The following is a 21,053-nucleotide window of genomic DNA, read 5'->3' as shown; positions in this document are numbered from 1 at the left end:
GAACATCAATTTTAATTTATACGATACTGTTAAAGAAGAACAGTTAAAGAGTTTGGTTTTTGTTTTTTCAAATCCCAGTCTGCCCTCAAAAGCTGGGAAAATTCTCTGTGGCTCTATATATAAACTATCCTGAGGTCCTCTCAGAACGCAAAGACTGCTGTTTTTCCAATCCACTGGGTACTGTCAAGATAATATCAGAAAGAGTGAGTATAAAAAAATGAATGGGAGTAAACTTTTAAATACTTAAAATTTTTTTAAAAAGTTTGTTGCTTAAGTAAGTTTTTCTTGAGCAGTACCTTGCCTTGCCTCCTCCTCAAGCAAGTCCGTATGCAAGGCTAAATACCTCTCTTCATCACACAGGGTCTCTATTCGTGCCTCCTCTTCGGAGAGCTGGTAATCTCTGTTCCATGTGGAATACTCAGCATCGTACTCAGAAAGGTCATGCAGGTGACCGCGCCCATCATATCTGTAATATGAACATGCTGGTCAATGGGAAGAAATTAACGTTTGGGTTGGTTCGTGTGTGACGTTTTCTATGTATACTTACCAATTAAAATAAATAAAAATATTAAAGCAAACATAAAAATGCTTCTCATTATATTTAATTTGGCTAGTCATATCTCACCTACTTTTAAACTCAAGTTATCTTAACAAAGTCTAAATTCCTTTCTAACATATGATAAAACTTATAATTAAAGGTAAACAATCCTTTAATAGCTTAAATGGTATCCACATCAGTGGCAGTTCTTACCCTTTATGGTTTGGTTAACCATTCAATGCCATTTGTAAGAAAAAAAAAAAAGAAAAAAAACTTTTTTTTCTGAAAAGTCAAATATCATAGATTACATTCACACAAACCGAATACATAAATACCTATCCGTAAGAACCAAACGGTCGAAATTTCCTCGCTTCTTTCTGCTAGTCCCGAACTCTCAGGAGAGATCTTCACCAAAGAAACTTGCGTCCATTGGAGGTAAAATCTTGGCTAGGCTCGCCCCCTAGCCACTTGGCTGAGGAAATAAGTGCTGGGTTATGTGATAGAGAGACACACATACATAGGAACAGTGACATATACGTGCAGTTTAAGGAGGTTCACTAGAAACAGAGCAAAACTATTAGAAGACGCAGCATAAAATATGTGCTTCTAAACTTTACGCCCCCAGGATATAACATACATGAACACACATCCATGTGCACTTGCGCGGACCCATAGGTATGTTAGCCAGATGAAGACTAAGCAAGCACTTTCTGCTATGCTTAAAATACAAAAAGTTCAATGAAGATGCTGTCAAAGTGCAACTCTCAGATAATGAGTGAATTAGGGAATTTTACTTAAAACACTCAAGATTTAGGGTTGCAGAAACAGATGTAGAGAGACAAAAGTCTGCTTAATTTTTTAGTGCTGACTTTTGTAATGAGGACTAGAAAATACAGGGGGGAAAAAGACATTTACAGGAAAAACGGCCAAATATTTCAGGGTAGCCAAGTTATTGCATATTATTAAATTTAAAAATTATTTTTACTACGCTGTAAACCTCCTTAACTTACAAATGTAGATCATTATCTTAAAATATTACACATCTACATGTGTAGCGTTTGCTCCCCACTGGTTTTGGAAGACCTAACTCACATCATGTACAGAATGATATGGAAAACTGTAAAAAAGCTCAGACTTACTCGCTTATCAAACTTTAACAATACCACAAGTAACACTTTTCAAAAGGAAGCCGCCTGACAACTCAGGCAGCATCATTCAATAGAAACCATGGTTTGAAGGTACAGCATGCTTGAACAGAGTGCTGGGGCCCTCAGGTCCAGACCTGAGCTGGCGACCCTCCCTCCACGAGTTCTTCTTGTCTAGATCTAACTCCAAGTGGAAACGTCGGGGATGGAAAAGGCGTTTGGTCATTAATGTGTCCATTCTGGCCAGCTCAGAGGTCATCCCTATAGTCAGGTTCCAGGGCTTTGTAGAATCCAGTTTTAATTGTCTCAAACGATGGGCTTCCTTCACTCGGAGAGACTATTCCACAGTTTAATGGTTGGTCACGGTTACTTTTCAGTCTGGGCCCCAGAAGCAGAGTTGCCAAATTGGCAAAAACCAAACCCACAAACAAAAATCCCAAGGAGAAAGAGGGACTGAAAACACGGGAGGGGAGGGGAGCAAACAACCTACATCATGTAAGGTCACCCTTTTCAAATCAAACATCTTTAGAAATTCCAGTCCCAGGACCCCTCCGTCCAAAGTGGCCAAACACCCTCCAGAGTGACTACCTAAAAGCATGTTTGATTTGAAAAGAACATACCTCTGTCTCAGCTCCATCCTTCAGTTTTAAGAGACAGTGAAACCAGCCCTAAGAACAGTACCTCTAAGAGCAAGGCCAGTGTCTGCAAAAAGTCAACTGGCCTTCAATGATTGGCAACTTCAGCCTCAATCTGTGAAACTCATCAGATCAACACAGGAAGGGGGAGGAATGGGTTGGGGCGGGGGGGAGATCAAATATCATGACGGCAAAATACCGGCGCTCCACAGAGAGCCTTGGGGATAGAGAGGTTCAAAGCCAACTCTTGGGGTCCAAGAGCTCTCTAATCGCGACATCAGCTTGCGGCGTTTCTGGTTGCCCTCCCACCACACGGAGCTGTGGGCGCACGGAGGGCCCCAGAGCGCCGGTCAGGAGAGGCCCAGGGCCCGGGCAGCTTCCACTGCCCGGAGTGGCAACTGCAACCCAGCGACAAGAGTGAGGGGTCGTGAGGGGCTGCGGGAGCAGAGACGATCCCTCCGGCGACAGACGCGGCACGCAGCTCCAGCCAGTGCCTTAGGGCAGGTTTCACCATCCCCTCCCCCCCCAAAACCAGGAGGATGTGGGGACAGGGAAGGGGTGTCCCCCAGATCCCCGATGACTCCAGAAAACCCCCTTTCAGTCCTGGCCATCAAGTCAACATCAGACGAAATCAAGCGGGCGAGGGAAGGGGAGGACCGGCGGGTGGGGGGAGGAACCGACCTGTCGATGAGGATCTTGTGGTCCCCCATCCAGGGGATGAGATGTTGTCCCTGTTCCTGGGCCAGGGCCCTCTCATCGTCTCGGAACAGCTTGCAGGCATAGCCGAAGACCAGCAGCTCCACTCGGTTCCCCCCACCGCCGGCACCGCCGGGCCCGGTCTCCTCCTTCGCGCCGCTTTTCCTCTCGGTTTTGGTGCGGCCTCCGCTCGCGCCGTACATGACAGCGTCCTCGGCGTCCAGGCTGGTTTTCTTCTGCGCCGCGGCCGATGTCCCTGAAGCCTCCGCTTGGCCTACCCGCTCAGTCAAGAGCGCCGCATCCCGGCCCCAAACTAGACACTGCCGCCATTGCGGGCAATAAAATGGAGGAGCGCAACTTCCGGCGAGGTGCAGCCCTACTTCCGGCGAGCAGATTCCACTGATTAGTTAATCCACTCGCGTCGTTTGAGCCTCTAGAAAATATTTGACTCTAGCTTTTCGCATTCGGAGGTGCCGCCACCTTAGGAACTTCCGTTATCAGAGGAAAGCGCGTTTTTGGTGTGGATTTTCTGCAGCGGCAGTCCAGAGCTGTGGCGAAAGCGCGGCTTCGGATCGTGCGTTACCTACACCCGGGCGCGTCCCGGCCCTGCGGAAGGAGGGCGGGTGCTTCGTGGGCTGCGTACGCGGCTTGGTGGGGCGGGTGCCCTTGGTTCCTGGGAGAGGCTTTTCTGTCAGCTGGGCCCTGGACCATGCACTCTGGGGCCAGGGACCGTCGGGTCGGGTGCTTGGGGGCCGTGGGGCCATGAGGTCGTGGGGTTGAGTGTTCTGGGGTCGGGAGCTCTGGGACCGAAGCACCGTGGAGTCGGTTACTCGGGGGCGTGGGTTGTGGAGTCGGCTGTTTGGGGTCGGGTGCTCTGGGCTCGGGGACCGTGGAGTCGAGTGCTTGGGGGTCTTGGGGTCGTGAGGCAGGGGGGCCATGGGTCGTTGCGTCGAGTGCTTTGGGCCGGGGATTCTGGGGCCCGGGAGGTTGACAAGGGTGTGCCTTGGGAGCAGGTCGCATGGCTTTTCTGAAGCTCTTGGTCCTGGGGGTCATGACCCTGGTCTCGCCTACCTCGGAAGGTTTCCTCAGCAATTGTCAGAGATCTTAGTAAGATGCGAAGGCTCTTGCCTTGACGGATTTTTTGGTCCTGGGGACCCGTGTGGGAGGAAAGTGGTGGGAACTCCGTTTGTAGAGACCTGTTTTTGCGGGGTGATTTTGCTTTGGTTTGTTTCGTCTCTTACTCTTATTTGTTTAGTTTACTGGTACAACTACTTTTGGAGACTGTCACTCCGATGAAGTTCAACGTGTTTATCTGTACCCTGCAGTTCCATTTGTCCGTGGATACCCTGATGGGTACCCTCCGTGTGATGCGCGGAAAGCTGTAGGAGACGTGGACGCAAGTGTTTATAGCATCCTTCTTGAATGGCCCCAGACTGGAAGCAGCCCAAGTGTCCATCGACAACAGAATGCTCAAATAAATTGTAGTGTAGTTATATACACGGTGGAATATACAATGAAACTGAATGAGCTGCAGTTACAAGCAAGAGACTGGATGAATGGAAAACAATTTTGAGCAAAGGAAGCAAGACCGAAACGTGCAAATAGTACCTTTGTGATTCCAATCCTAAAATTCAGTCAAAATTAGGCTAAAATGGAGCACGCTGGTGGTTCAGTGGTTAAGAATCCGGGTTCAGTTAAGAAAACAAAGGTGGTTCTGCAGAGGGAAATTAATACCCTGAGCTAGTATAAAGGTCCGCTGCTGTTGCTGCTAAGTCGCTTCAGTCGTGTCCGAAGACTTTGTGCGAAGACTTTGTGCGACCCCATAGACGGCAGCCCACCAGGCTCCTCTGTCCACAGGATTCTCTAGGCAAGAATACTGGAGTGGATTGCCATTTCCTTCTCCAATAAAGGTCTAGAAAGAGCTGAAAACAGGTAGGTGGGGGTAACCCTGAGCCCAACAAGCTAGCACCCCCACTACCGTGGAGGCTGGAGTTGGTTGCTTCCTCAGAGCTGGGGTGGGGTACCTGCTTTGCTTGTGAAAGAAGGGCTGAGTGGAGACCTAGAATCAGGAAGAAAATACAGATAAAACAGAGAAGCAGACAAATACACCAGCCTCTGCCCTCCAGCACCCAAACAGCATTTGTTGTCCGGAGGTGAAGCCAGTGGGCTTGGAAGCCTGTATGCTCAGCCTGCAGGCCAAGCCTCTTGTGACACTGGATGGAAGGGCATCAGTGGTCATGAGGGCAGATAGGTGCCTTCCCGAGCACATGTAGGACCCATTTGGTCCTCATGAGACCCGGTGAGAAACAAGACAACAGTCCCCAAATGGGGTTGATGATGCTAAGTCATCAGACTAAGACTTGATTTAATTATAGTTTTGGCTCTTCTAGAAATGGAATCTTAAATCAGCAAATCAGGATTCACCTGATAAACACTAGTTAGCACTAGTTAGGTGACTTGCTTTTTAGACCCTTGCCACCTCCTCCAGGAGAGTAATCTTGCAATAACCAACCTGTCTGGGGGCTAGTATGACTTCTTGTTCTTGCTCCCTTCTACCTATGAAAGGTTATATATATTTGGCTGTGCTGGGTCTTAAGGTGTGGCATGCAGGGATCTAGTTCCCTGACAAGGGATTGAACCCGGATCCCCTGCATTGGGAGCATGGAGTCTTAACCACTGGACCACCAAGGAAGTCCCCTATAAAAGTTGTTTTGTACAGCTTCTTGGTGCTTCTTTCTGTATGTTAATTTGGATGCTACCTGATACATGAATCATTGAATAAACCAGTGAGATCTTTAAGGTTTGCTCAGTTGAATTCTATTCTTTGATGGAAGTCCTGTGATCTCAGTCTTACCTGGAGATGTTCGTTAACTTGTCCAAGGTCACACATCTCTGGCTGCATGCCCCCAGGGCCTGTGCTCCTACCCATCAAGGCAACTGTCTTGCCAGGCCGAATGTGCTCAGCACTGGAAATAAGAGAGTTGATGTTCCCTGTCTTTGAAAGGCTCATGATCAAGGTGGGGAGACAGACATGTAAAGATAAATCTGTTCTGTTGGAATATTTTGTAAGTGGATATTTCTTATGGGGATGCTTTCTCATGCTATACACTGAATGTTAGAATGCCCTTCCAGTCCACCTCTGCTATTACGTTCTCAACATGAAGGCGTCTTGTCTACAGTGTGAGCCGGGCTTGTCTCCTTCAACTGGATATTTTATAACCTAGTTTGAAGATGGAAAAAAATATAGTGTTGTGGCAGTACAGTAGTGTGTGGGTTGGTGACGGAATCTTGTTTTTATTTAAAGACTAAAGATACCATATATTTAACCGTTCACAAGTGAATTTCTTCCCCATCCCTTCCATTTTGTTATTTTCAGAAGCTTTGGAACCTCAGGAAGAGAAGCATTTCTTAGCAAAAAATAACAACAAAAACTTGGACTACAAACAAACATCTCTTATTTTTTTAATCTCTCTTCACCAGTACTATTAAAAATTTTTTTTAATGTAAAGAGTTCTCTTTATTTTTTAGTTAGGCAAAAATTCAGAAGTTTTCTAGACATATATGTTATACATACTATTTATATATATGTATTCAAAAGCTTTTCTACTACAATTGATAAAAACTTGAGAAAGAACATAGAAGAGATAGAGAAATTGGAAAACAAACTAAATGAAGTGAGAGCACTGAATATGAAGTAGAAAAAGTGAAACAAACTAGGTAAAATTACAAGATCCTCATATAGTCCAGTTGTTTTTAAACATGGCTGCTCATCAGAAACATATCTGAAGCTTTGGAGGAAAAAACCAATACTTGGGCATTTGTATTTTTCAAAAAACTCCAAGATAATTCTGATTATCTGATAATTCTGATTATGCATCTGGATTTTAAAAAGTGATTACAGATTAAACTATGATAGTTTGGTGGTATAGAATTCTATTATTTTTCTGTTGACCAATCATGATATAACATGATTAGGTAATAGTTAACATTATCACAGTAGCAAAAGATGGTTATCAAATTTCACAATCAGTAGCCAGACAAAAAATAAAATGATTACAGTTGAAAGCCATAATGGGAACATGATTAACCTATAACAATATAAAATAATTACATACAATTTGGGGGCTTAAGCAGAGTGATGCAGTAAGTGGAAGTTCGTACATGCTATTGATTCCTTCTAGTGTATTTATTTCAGTTAGTTAGTTCTTTAGTTCTTGTAGGTCTTTGGTAAACATTTCTTACATCTTCTCCATTGTTTTCCCAAGATCCTGGATCATCACTATCATTATTCTGAATTCTTTTTCTGAAGGATTGCTTCTCTCCATTTAGGTTTTTGTTTTTTTTTTGTCCCCCTGGGGATTTATCTTGTCCCTTTATCTGGGACATAACTTTCTACCTTTTTCTTGTGATTAACTTTGTGTAATGTGTAGCCACTGTGGGATTATGATCCTTCTTGCTTCTGTCTGCTCTCTGATGGAGGAGGCTAAGAGGCTGGTGATGGGAAAAACTGGATTTTGCTCACTAAAGCTTTAATCCAATTATCTGCTGATTGGTGGTGGTGTGCTCCCTCCCTGGTAGTTGTTTGGCCTGAGGTGACCCAGCCCTGGGTTTAAGGGCTCTATGATAGGGTTAATGGTGACCTCCAAGAGGGCTTAGGCCAATGGGGACTTTCCAGGACAGCTGCTGCCAGTGCCCCCATCCCTGTGGTGAGTCCGGCTGACCCACGCCTCCACAGGAGCCCTCCATACCAGCAGGTAGTTTTGGTTCGGTCTCCTGTTGAGTGGCTGCTCCTTTCCTCGGTCTTGGTGTGCACAAGATTTTGTTTGTGCCCTCCAAGGCTGGAATCTCTGTTTCCCCCAGTCCTATGGAAGTCCTGTAATCAAATCCCACTGGTCTTCAAGGTCAGATTCCCTGGGGATTCCCAGTCCTTTTGCCGGATCCTCAGCCTGGGAGGCCTGACCTAGGGTTCACAACCTTCACAACAGTGGCAGAACTTCTTTGGTATTACTATTCTCCAGTCTGTGGGCCACCCACCCGGCAGGCATGGGGTTTGATTTTATCATCATTGTTCCCCTCCTACTGTCTCGCTGCAGCTTCTTTTTTGTCTTTAGACGTGTGGTATCTTTTTTTTTTTTTGGTGGTCCCAGTGTCCTCCTGTTGATGGTTGTTCAACAGCTAGTTGTGATTTGGTGCTCTCGCAGGAGATGAGCTCATGTGCTTCTACTCCATCATCTTGAACTGTAACTCCCTAGTATATTTCTTGATTTAGCCTTTCTCCTAAATTTCTTTGAAATCTAATTTTCAGAGTGAAAGCCTCTACGCAGTTACAGTGAAGCACTTTTGTAAACAGCTTCATATTTCTTTCCTACTTGGGCCGCTGCTTGGCTCAGATGTGTAAGGGGAGATCTCTATTCCTGCTGTCAACACGCTGGACGGATAGATCTTTGTTCCTTGCTGTGTGACTTGGTCATATCACACCTGAGGCTGTGGTCACCTTCATTTGTGAATGGCACAGATCCACCACTTACTGGAAATGGAATTGTTAAACCTCTTGTCTGAACAGTATACTCTGTTCTTTTTCATTGGGTTGAGGGAGGTGGGAGGGAAGATTGCAAAAGATGTGTACTAGAACATTTCAGTTTAACGTTTATGTTAAATGTATTTCCTTTAACTTTGATGTATATATACTGGAGAAATGGGTCCCAATTTTATAATATCTAGTTTCTAGATATTAAAGAGATTGCCAGTGAATGACAAAAATAGGGTTAGTAAACTAACACATTTTGTACACTTTGTGTTAAAATTCATTGAAAGGCTGTCTTCTGAAAAGGACCTTTGGAAGTGAAATTGTAAACCACATCTAAGTAACATATGTGCCTGTGTTTACCGCCCACTGTTGGCTGGATGGTGAAAAGGAGGAATTGGGAGAAATGAAAGATTCTAGACTAGAATATTCCTTTGTAGAGGACACTTTTGAATATAGCCATTGTTACCTGTGTCTAGTTTATTCAACACTACTGTGTGTATAGTGGATAAACTTAAGTTTGAAACATCTAGTCTTACTTGAAACATCTTATTTGAAACATCTAGTCTTTCTAGATGTTTAAAAGTGCACAAAGTATGTTAAAAATAGAGGTCATGAAATAATATATTTTGTAGATATATCCTTTTTAAAAAATTCATATGAATTACTGTCTTTTAAGAAATGGAATGATTTAACCACCTCTCTGAGCAATACACATTATTTTATTTGTGCTGGTTCAGGGAAAAAGAAAGTACCAGGGCGTTTATACCAGTATGTTTATAGTGAAGCAAGATTAACCATTGTCCCTTATGTGTCTCTGCATTTTGTTTTACATACCTGTGTATATAGTATACATGAGCGCCGAAGAATTGATGCTTTTGAACTGTGGTGTTGGAGAAGACTCTTGAGAGTCCCTTGGACTGCAAGGAGATCCAACCAGTCCATTCTGAAGGAGATCAGCCCTGGGATTTCTTTGGAAGGAATGATGCTAAAGCTGAAACTCCAGTACTTTGGCCACCTCATGCGAAGAGTTGACTCATTGGAAAAGACCCTGATGCTGGGCAGGATTGGGGGCAGGATGAGAAGGGGACGACAGAGGATGAGATGGCTGGATGGCATCACTGACTCCATGGACGTGAGTCTCAGTGAACTCTGGGAGTTGGTGATGGACAGGGAGGCCTGGCGTGCTGCGATTCATGGGGTTGCAAAGAGTCGGACACAACTGAGCGACTGAACTGAACTGAAGTATTGTTGCTCAGTTGTGTCCAACTCTTTGCAACCCCATGGACTGCAGCACACCAGGCTTCCCTGTCCTTCACCATCTCCTGGAGCTTGCTCAAACTCACGTCCACTGAGTCGGTGCCATCCAACTGTCTCATCCTCTGTCGTCTCCTCCTGCCTTCAGTCTTTCCCAACATCAGGGTCTTTTCCAATGAGTCAGCTTTTCGCATCAGGTAGCCAAAGTATTGGAGCTTCAGCTTCATCATCAGTCCTTCCAAGGGTTGATTTCCTTTAGGATTGACTAGTTTGATCTCATTGCTGTACATAAGGCATAAATGTCCAAGTTTACAACATCTATAAAGAGATTGCCAGTGTGTGACAAAAAATAGCAAATAAATACATTGGGTACATTTTATATTAAAATTCATAGGAAAGATTCCAAAAACAACTGGTGGAAGTGAAGTTGTTAAAATCCCTTCTAAGCATTACAGATGCTTATTAGATTTGTCCACTGGGTTGCTAGAGATGAGAAGGGGTGTGGTTCTTGGCTAGAGTGGTTCTATTTAGATGACACTTTGGACTAGATAGCCTTTGTGTGCAATGTACTCATTGCTGCTACGTGTATGTATACTGGACAAACTTAAGTCCTTATTTGAAACATCTAGCCTTTCTAGATGTGTAAAAGTACACAGCCTATTTTGGAAGTAGAGAGTTAAAGTAGCATCTTTTAAGTATGTATTTTGTTAATTCACAGGAATGGTTATGTTTGGGGAGTGGACTTGTTAAGCGAGTCTTGGAGAGTAAGCTGGCTGTTCACTGGGGGGGAGGGTGGGAGTGGGGGACAGGGAAGGAAGTGCAGAGAGAAGCTCTCAGGGCCCATTAGCCTTTAGACAAGTTCAGATTGTCTAGCCATTGTTCTGTTTGTGCATTTTAGTTCATATTGCTGTGTATTAAAGAATAAGCAAGTCCTAATGCCCAAAGTTGAACATTAAGGAAATGTATTTTAATCATAACTCTTGCCAATATCTTTATCTAGAGGCCTGTTGCCGATTCGTTGCAACCCCATGGGCTGTAGCCTGCTGTTTCCTCTGTCAATGGAATTCTCCAGGCAAGAACACTAGAGTGGGTTCCATTCCCTTCTCCAGGGGATCTTCCCAACCTAGGGTTCCAACGTTGGTCTCCTGTATTGCAGGCAGATTCTTTACTGTCTGAGCCACCAGAGAAGCCCTTTCCCACTTTTCTTTTCAATGCCCAAAGTGCATTAAAAGCAGAGATAGTAAAATAACCCCTTCAGAGATGTCCTTTTGTTGTTAGGAAGGGCTGTGTCTCCTGGGAGTGTCTTGGAGCTGGATGTTGTCTGGTACATTGCTGAAATGCTGGAGGAGGGGTAAGAGGAACACTGAGGGAAAGGGCTCTTGGCTAATATGTCCATATCTAGAAGACAGTTTTAGGTCTTACCTGCATTTTTGTAAAGTACCTAGTTTATTGTGGACAAGGTTCATTCTTTATTTTGCAACATCTTGGCTTGTTAGAAGTCCTGAAGTGACAATGTATGATAAGTTGAGCTAGTAAATTAACCAATTTGTAAATGTATTTGTTGTGAATGTGTGCTACATTGCCTCAAGTGTGTCTGACCATTTGTGACCCTATGGACTATAACCCACCAGGCTCCTCTGACTATGGGATTCTCCAGGCAAGAATACTAGAGTGGGTTGCCATGCCCTCTTCCAGGGGATTTTCCCAGCCCAGGGATTGAACTTGCATCTCGTGTCTCTTATGGCAGGCAGGTTCTTTACCATTAGAGCCACCTGGAAGCCCAACTGTCTTTGTTGTAATTGATTAAAAAAAAAAAAAACAACATCTTGGACATGGAATTCTTAAACTGTCTCTGAGAAATGTATGTCAGGACTTGTTTATTAGGTTAGCGGCAGAGGGCAGAAGGAAGTATAAGGGAGGGGTGTGTGTGGATGTGTTCATGTTTATATTTTGATGATGACCAAATGGCAACCCACTCCAGTACTCTTGCCTGGAAAATCCCATGGATGGAGGAACCTGGTAGGTTACAGTCCATGGGGTCGCAAAGAGTCAGACATGACTGAGGGACTTCACTTTATGGATGTGTGCACATCTCTTGGCTGTGCTACGAGTTCATTGTTCAGTAATTCAATGGAAACGTACCTTTTTGCTAACATTTTAACAGTTTAGATCAGATAATGAATCCTCTTGGAGGCATTATTCTTTTTGTACTCTGTTGCTTTATGTCTCATTTTTAATTGAACGTTAAGGGGATATAATATTTTAGTCATAACTCTGCTAGTATCTTTAGAGGCCTGTTGCCATTTTTGTGTTTTCTGAAATTTTTGTCACCAAGAAAGGCAGGATTGCTTTTTTTTTTTTCCTTCCAGATTGAGTTGATATAGTATATTCTTGGTTATCAGAATATTCATAGCTTTGGGACTTTGAAATGGTAAATATTCATGATGTGTGGGACAGCCTGATACATAACTGTGTGATCTTAGTTGCATAAAAATGGATTCTTAGTTTCAAAAATACGCAAATGACACCTAGAAGGATACATCAGACGGTCAACTGCCTGTGATATGAATGCCTTTGTTTTTTGGTTTCCTGTTATGCACATATTAGCTTTTAAGAAAAAAATGTTACTTTAAAAATCTTAAAGAAAATGAGGATATCCGTTTTACCCTCAACCAAATTGTTACCTGTCATCATTTTATCCATTGAAGTTGTATTCCAGTTTCACTGTTTGGTATCATTCATGGACTGTTTCATCTGAATCGAGCCATTGTGATAAATTTGGGGTCAGAGCTTGAGGTGCTCTGTGAGAGTCGGGAAGAAGGGAAGTGGTTTCCTGTGTGAAATCCGTCAGCAGTTGACCCTGAGCTGTCTCGTGCCTCCCAGCCATTATCTGGAACACCCATTTCACCTTTCCTGTTAGATGTGTCTCAGCGTCAGTACCCACACATTCACTGTGAATGTGGCCTAGCATGGCCAGAGAGGCTTTGCAGATGGGATTAAGTTAAGGATCTTGAGGTAGATTATCCCGGATCATCCGCTTGGGCTCAGTGTGGTCACAAGGGTCCACATAAGAGGGAGTTGGGAGTCAGGGGGGCCAGCCTTGAACATGGAAGCAGATTGGATGCCAACGCCTCTAGAAGAGAAGAAGGCAAGAAACAGAGTCTCCCCTGGAGACTTCAGGTGGAACTAGCCCTGCTGGCACCTGGGCTTCAGCCTCTAAGACTCCTGACCTCCAGAGGTGTAAGACAATACATTTGTGTTGTTTCAAGCCACTGAATTTGTGGTCATTTGTTACAGCAGCAGTGGGAAATGAAGACATGTGTAACTCTGTATTTAACTTTTGGGGAACTGCCAAACTGTTTTCCAAATAGCTGCATCATTTTCCATAGTCCATCATTTTGATTTCACAGCCATTCTAGGGGGTGTGTACCTCATTATGGCTTTAGTTTGCTTTTCCCTAATGATGAATAATATTGAGTGTCTTTTCATGTACTTAGCCATTCAGATATATTCTTTGGTGAAGTGCCTATTAAAATCTTTTGCTCATATAAAAATCATGGCCTTTTCCATATATTGTGATATACTGACATAGTTCCTTTTTTTAAAAAAAATTTTTATTTATGTATTTATTTTTGACTGTGCTGGATCTCCCTGACTGCACAGGCTTCTCTCTGGTTGCAGAGATTGGGGGCTATTCTCTAGTTGTGGTGCTCAGGCTTCTCATTGTGGAAGCTTGTTTTGTTGTGGAGCATGGGTAGTTGTAGCCCTTGGGCTTAGTTGCTCCATGGCACTCTGAGCCCAGGACACTGCAGGCAGCATTCAGCCCCTCACGGTGGTGGTGGTGGTGGGGTTAATTTTGGGGCATGCATAATGTACAAGCCGGCTTCCCCTGTGGCTCACTACTAAAGTATCCACCTATAATGTGGGAGCTGCAGGAGATGGGGTTTGATCCCTGGGTCGGGAAGATCCCCTGGAGGAGGGCATGGCAATTCACTCCAGTATTCTTGCCTGGAGAATCTCATGGACAGAGAAGCCTGGTAGGCTACAGTCCATAGGGTCGCAAAGAGTCAGACATGAAGCGACTTAGCACAGCAGAGCATGGCATGACATAATGTATAAAGTGTTTGCAGGCTCACTGGTGATTTGTGAAACAGGCATGAGAACATTTAATATGCTGTTGTCAAGTAACATTCTTTGCCACCTGTCAAATGAGCCCTGAAAGAATGAAAATGGTGGCACTAAACTGCCCTCATGCAGGGTCATTCTTGAAAGACCCTGTCTTTCACTCAAGACTCTGCTCCAAATCAGTGGCAGAAGCAAAGTGGGAAAATGTTTTTTTTTCCCTGAGACACTGAGACCAATTCTTAGTGGATTTCCTTCCACAAGGAGCAGGTGGTCTTGGCAAATCAGCTATCCACTCACTGATCTATCCCATATTAAATCTTTTCTAAGCCTCAAAACCTTAAAACCCCCAAAACAACCTGGTTCTTTAAGAGTCCGCCAAGTGTCCACTGACAGATGAAGTGATAAAGAAAATCAGGTACATATATACAACAGAATATTACTCAGCCATAACAAGGAGCAAAATTAGGTCATTTGTAATGATGTGGATAGACCTACAGTCTGTGATTCAGAGCGAAGTAAGTCAGAAACAGACAAATAATCATATATTAATACATATATGTGAAATCTAGGAAAAAGGTACAGATGAGCCTATTTGCAAAACAAATAGAGACGCAGACATGGAGAATGGACACATGGACATGGGAAGAATGGGAGGATGGGACAAGTTGGAGGTTAGGATTGACATATACACTACCATGTGTGAGAGACAGCTAGGGGGAAGCTGCTGAAGAGCACAGGCAGCTCAGCTCAGTGCTCTGTGATGACATAGAGGGGTGGGATGGCAGGGTGGGAGGGAGGTCCAAGAGGGAGGGGATATATGTATACATAGAGCTGGTTCACACTGTTATACAGCAGAAACGTTGGAAAGCAATTATACTCAATACAAATTTTATTTAAAAAAGCAATCTCCAAATAGTCTTGGCCTCTGCATCTGGAATATGAAACATGTCAGGCATATGACGCCAATGAGGATGCCACAGTGCTGAAGAGGACCTTAGCCCAGGGCTGCTGATGAGCAGGTGAAAAGTCTGGGGTGTTATGTGAACCTCTTTTGCTGCTTTTTAAAGTCGGAAGAAGCTGGCCAAACAAACATCTCTCCTTCAGGTCACCACTTTGCAATCTCTGTTTTACATGCTTTTAAATGTGATTTGAGCCAGCCAAATCATGCTTTAATGAAGGGGCTCTGGCAGGGGGACCCTGAGGGGGTCAGTGCTTCTCAGACCCCTGGAACAGCCGGAGCGTCTGCCCCATAATTGTCCCCTTGGATTGCCCTGTAGGGATGTGCTTCCTCAGGGAGTGGGACTGTTTCACCCCCACCATGGCTGCCTCCTCTGGGGGCTCCAGGAAGAGAAATGTCCTCCCAGTGGCCCTCCTTGCTGGATGATGCATCTGATCTCAGAGAGACAGCAGTGGGCGTGGTTTGAAGTGAGATCTTAGTTCCCTGCCTAGGATTCAAACCTGCGTCTCCTGCATTGGCAGGTGGATTTGTTGCCCCCGCACTACCAGCGCTGTGTAGTTTTGCCATTAGGAGGATCTGTTAGGGAGGTATTCACCCAGTAAAGGCCAGTGAGGCCAGCACGTGCACGGACAGTCTTCGTAATCTGAGCCCAATCCACAGAGAGCTGGCCTCTGCCTTCTGATTCCCAGGGCCTGGAGTTAGGGGGGGTCAGTGGGAACCATCTACCTCCTGCCTAAGAGGCTGGCAGCCAGGGCACCCAACCTGGCAGACTCTGAGGTGGTAACAAGCAGTGGGGTGTGGGCTAAACCCGGAAGTTCTGATTTAAGAAGCCCAGAGGTGTGACTTCAGTGCTGGGACCAGACACAGAAATGGAGGCAAGTAATACCTGGTGTCCAACAGGCTTGAGAGGCTGATTAGCATATAAATGATGGTTGGTGAGTGAATAGCATAGAAATGGTGACAAACAGTGTTTTCTGTATCTGGGGCACTGCTGTGTTCCCAGAGTTAAATCTCAGGGATCACATTCACTCTGTCAAGGTGCTGAGTAAACCTGTCTGGGCTTTTCACAGCCCTGCCCATGGCCCTGGGAGCCCAATCAGGGTCTTCTGAATGAGTGGGGGAGGGGATTGTCAAAGGGAGAAAACCCACCTGAGCACCCCCTGGGCAATGTCCCCAAATGCCCTGGCTCCACTGGGCTTCCAAGTCTGAATCCCCATGTAAATGAAAATTGGTGGGTTTAGGGGTCCTGAAGCTCTGCAGAATTTAGGAGGTGCTCAACCCCTTGTCTGGAAAATCCCATGGACGGAGGAGCCTGATAGGCTGCAGTCCATGGGGTCACTAAGAGTCAGACTTGACTGAGCGAGTTCACTTTCACTTTTCCCTTTCATGCATTGGAGAAGGAAATGGCAACCCACTCCAGTGTTCTTGCCTGGAGAATCCCAGGGACGGCGGAGCCTGGTGGGCTGCCGTCTATGGGGGTCACACAGAGTTGGACACAACTGAAGTGACTTAGCAGCAGCAACAGCAGCAGCAGACGGCTCAACATTCAGAAAACTAAGATCATGGCATCTGGTACCATCACTTCATGACCCATAGATGGGGAAACAGTGGAAACAGTGGCTGACTTTATTTTTCTGCAGTGATTTTCCAAAATCACTGCAGATGGTGATTGCAGCCATGAAATTAAAAGATGCTTACTCCTTGGAAGGAAAGTTATGACCAACCTAGACAACATATTAAAAAGCAGAGACATTACTTTGCCAACAAAGGTCCGTCTAGTCAAGGCTATGGTTTTTCCTGTGGTCATGTATGGATGTGAGAGTTGGACTATAAAGAAAGCTGAGTGCAGATGCTTTTAAACTGTGGTGTTGGAGAAGGCTCTTGAGAGTCCCTTGGACTGCAAGGAGATCCAACCAGTCCATCCTAAAGGAGATCAGTCCTGGGTGATCATTGGAAGGACTAATGTTGAAGTGGAAACTCCAATACTTTGGCCACCTGATGCGAAGAGCTAACTCATTGGAAAAGACCCTGATGCTGGGAAAGATTGAGGACAGGAGAAGGGGATGACAGAGGATGAGATGGTTGGATGGCATCACCAACTCAATGGACATGGGTTTGGGTGGACTTCGGGAGTTGGTGATGGCCAGGGAGGCCTGGTGTGCTGTGGTTCATGGGGTCGTAAAGAGTCAGACACGACTGAGCGACTGAACTGAAATGAACTGAAGACATAGGTGGGTTTTGGACCAAAAAGCTCTCCCTGCTGCCTACGGTCTGCATTCAGTCTGGAATGGGTCAAGTTTGATCCACAGAGGGTTTTTTTTTAAATCTGGGAACTTCCTGATGGTCCAGTGCTTACAACTCTGCCTTCCACTGCTGGGGGCCTGCAGGTGGGGTGGGCATGGGTTTCACCCTGGTCGGGGAGCTAAGATTCTGCATGCCTTATAGTTTGGCCAAAAAAAAAAAAAAAAAAAAAGTACATAAAAGTCTGAAGCAATATTTACATATTTGGAAACTACTCTCAAAGAACTGGAATGTTTGGCCACATTCTGGTGATTCTGGTGGGGAAACACTGTTGTGGGGCTGGGGAGTAGCTTTCCCTGGGGACTCAGTGTGTCCCTCCCCAAACCCTCCCTGACTCAGTCTCGCCAGGCATTAACCCCTTAGTCACTGGGTCCTGAGGGATCTATGTGGGAGCCTGGCAGAAGGCTGGGCACTTAGGGAACTTGGGGCAGTACCTGTTCACCACATCTGGAGACTCATTCATGTTATTTCAACGCTAACAATTGTCAGGGGCCAGGTGAGCTCAAAGCCACTGGGCGGGGAGGGTTGGGAGGTGGTGGCAGCTGACTGTGTCATGAGCACCACCCTTCCAGCTGCCCAGCTGCCCTGCTCTCTCCCTGATCCGGTCTGACACCATCAGGGGTACCCGTGGACGTGCCCACTGGGATCAGTGCTTCCCGACCCCGGAGCAGACATGAGATGTTTCTCTTCCTCTCTCCGCCCCCATCCTCTGGCTCTCATTCCTCCTCTCTTTGCAAAGGAAGGAAAAAGGAGAATGCCCAATTTCTCCCCTGCCCAGACTCCACCTCACAGGACTAGAGACTAGGGTCCTGGCAGGGCCGCCCTGCACCTCCCAGAAGACAGTCCTGATGCCATTTCTTCTCTCTCCCTCTCTCTGTTTCTCTCTCTCTCTCTCGTAAATTTAGTCACAGAACTGACAAGGTCAAGGGTGATCATTAAAAGCCCATCGTCTCCGAAGAGCCGCTTTTGCACCAAGCAGGGGTTTGAAATCGAACAAGGTCAGTGCATTAACTGCAATCAAAGGCTGCTGGAAGCTCCTGAACTCTCGCTGCTGCCTCTGCGGTGAATATGGTCCTGACTCTCCCATCACAGGGTCGCCTGGAAGGGCTGCTTTCATTCAGACCCTGCAAACCTGTCTGGAACATCGTCATAGAAGAGGTTACTCAAAGTGTATTTTCATCCACTTAGATCCACTCTATTGCTCCTAGGTGACTGCTGTTATTTGCTGTGGATGGAGGCTGCCTCTCTGCCAGGATTTTACTAGAAAGTATAATCATGACAACCTTGGGAGAGTTCAGCTGAGACACCCACCCTCATGGCAGAGGTGCTGGGTGACCCCCAGCAGGCCCCTGGAGGCAGAGGTGGCTCCCCAGCCCGGGGACTGGGTTTTCACAAAACAGTGTCTGTCTGCATCTCCCTACTACCCTGATTTCCCTTCTATAGCTTGCTTTCGGGACTCTGACACCTCACCCTGTGCTGGGCATGACCGGGGCCCCACAGCTCAGTGGCACCCCCAGCCCCATCCATCCAACCCCCGTGTCAGGGGCAGGGACTTCCCCACTGCCCCCAGCACCATCGCTCTGCTGCCCAGGCCCTGCCCTCCATTCTGGGGTCCACAGGCTCTCAGGACCACAGGACATGGACAGTCCACGTGGGGTGTTTTATGGGGATGGGCAAGCCCTCAGCACCCAGGGAAGCATCGCTCAGCTGGGGACCAGTGGGGGACTCTGTGCCTGCTGCTGGTAACAGGCCCAGGGCTGTTGATAGAAGGGAGATCTCACTGCCCCTCACCCCAGGTGATGCGCAGGGCCACCTAAATGAGACCAGTTGCTGGCACTGACCCCACTCCCTGGGGCTCTGGCGCCCAGGCAGGTGGTTCCACTCAGAAGGCTCCTCTGACCTCAAACTCTGACAATTCAGCTAGAGCCCTGCTAGCATCTGCAGTGGCTTTGTGCAGATGAGAAAAAGCTCTCTGCTCCAGGGGACACCTGGATACCTGAGGAGTGGACCAGGGGCTCCTTCCTGCTCCTTCTGAGACCTCCCAGCAGTGTGCAGCCTGCACCACCAGACAAAGCAGGCCTGACTCAGCTCTTGTGAAATGAACTTGAAGCAGCTTTAAGGTTAAAACCTGTTTACTCAGCACCTCCTTCTAGAAATTCATCCCAGGGAAATATTCCGGGGTGTGTATGAAGATTTATGATCATAGCAATGCTATTTATAATGGTGGAAAAATTGGAGGCAATCTAAATGTTTAAAAACAGGGATCCATTATATAAATGATCATGCAATATTCCCGCAGCTCTCTGAGCAGGCATTAAAAATAGTGCTGTGATGCGCACAAGGACGTCAGTGCCAGGATGTTCACTGCAGGCTTGTCTGTTGTAACAAAAGACAGAGAGAAATGTCTGCAGAGAGGAAATCACTTCAGTGAATCGTGGGCGTCTGAACCATGGATGCCCTGCAGGCTTGGACCATAGTGATGGCCAGGTAGTTCTAATGCAGAAGAATCTTTGAGATTTTTGTTCATTGAGAAAAGGAAGGTTGTATAGTATACAAATATATATGTGTTACCATTTGTAGACAAACCGTATGTATAGATACACATGTATGTGTGTGAGTTGCTCAAATCGTGTCTGAATCTTTGCAACCCCATGGACTGTAGCCCACCAGGCTTTTCTGTCCTTGGGATCCTCCTGGCAAGGATACTGTAGTGAGTGGCCATTCTCTTCTCCAGGGGATCTTCATGGCTCAGGGATTGAACCTGGGTCTCCTGCATTGAAGGTGGATTCTTTACCATCTGAGCCAGCAGGAAAGCCCTATAGATATACATCCATATATATGTATAAACTTGTTTACATCCTGACTATCTCCAATGAGGCTATCAGGAGGCTTTGTGGCCAAAGTAACAAAGAAGAAAGTCCCCCTACTGAATCCCTTTATATACTCCATGCTTTCAAGCATCACATACCTCATTTGGGGTGGAAGTAAACGAAGCATAACCACACATACAAGTATAATGTGCTGAGAGTGCTTTGGTTGCCTTGGGGAGATGAGCAGATCTTTCAGGACTGGGGTTCTCATGGCAACATCCAACTTCATGCTGGAAATGAACTTCAAGGGTCATGGATCTTCACCCTTTTTTCCACAACCCCAGTGCCCACTGTATGTATTCATATAATTTTAATACACTTTACATTTTAGAACACTTTTGGATTTACAGAATTATTGCAAAGATGGTACAGATGGTTTCCATCTACTGCAAGCCAGCTTCTGCAGTGACTGACATTGTATATTTGTCACTATCAATGAATGAACATTGATGCATTTTTTGGTGCAACTGATATTGTTATTAATTTCTAAAATAGTTTTTTATTGGAGTATAGTTGACTTCACATGGATACATTTTTAACTGAATTCCACACTTCATCAGATTTCCTCACTTGCCCCGAATGTCCCTTTTCTGTTCCCAGATCCCTTCCAGGGACCACACTACATTTAAATGTGTCTCCTAGGTTTATTTTGGCTCAGAGTTTCTCCCTTTCCTTGTTTTGATTACCTGGACAGTTTTGATGACCTGGATAGTTTCGAGGAGCGCTGGTCAGGTGCTTTGTGGGACATCTCATGCTGGGATTTGTCTGGTGTTTTTCTCATGATTACCCTGGGGTGATGGGTGTACAGAGATGAAGTGCCCTCCCATCCCATCAGCCAGAACACCTCCCATCAGCATGACTCATCACTTGATGTTGACCTTGATTGCCTGGCCAGGCAGTGTCTGAGGGTTTCTCCTGTACAGTTACCATTCCCTCCTTTCCACACTGTCCTCCTTGGAAGGAAGTCACTGACTCAGCCCACACTTAAAAGTCCACCTGCTTGA

At 45.8% G+C, this 21,053-nt stretch overlaps 1 protein-coding gene across 2 annotated transcripts in view; it reads right to left on the bottom strand.

The window, feature by feature from the left end:
- SFSWAP (splicing factor SWAP) overlaps positions 1-3,369 on the bottom strand; it is an 81,038-nt gene extending 77,669 nt beyond the window's left edge. For both annotated transcript variants that reach the window (XM_070386344.1, XM_070386345.1), the window contains exons 1-2: positions 3,000-3,369; positions 297-466 (exon numbers count right to left, since the gene is read on the bottom strand). In XM_070386344.1, the coding sequence (XP_070242445.1) occupies positions 297-466; positions 3,000-3,217 (388 nt within the window). In that variant the 5' untranslated portion in view covers positions 3,218-3,369. The remainder of the gene's footprint in view (positions 1-296; positions 467-2,999) is intronic.
- Positions 3,370-21,053: the final 17,684 nt, after the last annotated feature.

This window comes from Bos mutus, chromosome 17, assembly GCF_027580195.1.
Source record: "Bos mutus isolate GX-2022 chromosome 17, NWIPB_WYAK_1.1, whole genome shotgun sequence".
NCBI lineage: Eukaryota > Metazoa > Chordata > Mammalia > Artiodactyla > Bovidae > Bos > Bos mutus.
This window is presented reverse-complemented; position numbering and strand designations above follow the sequence as displayed.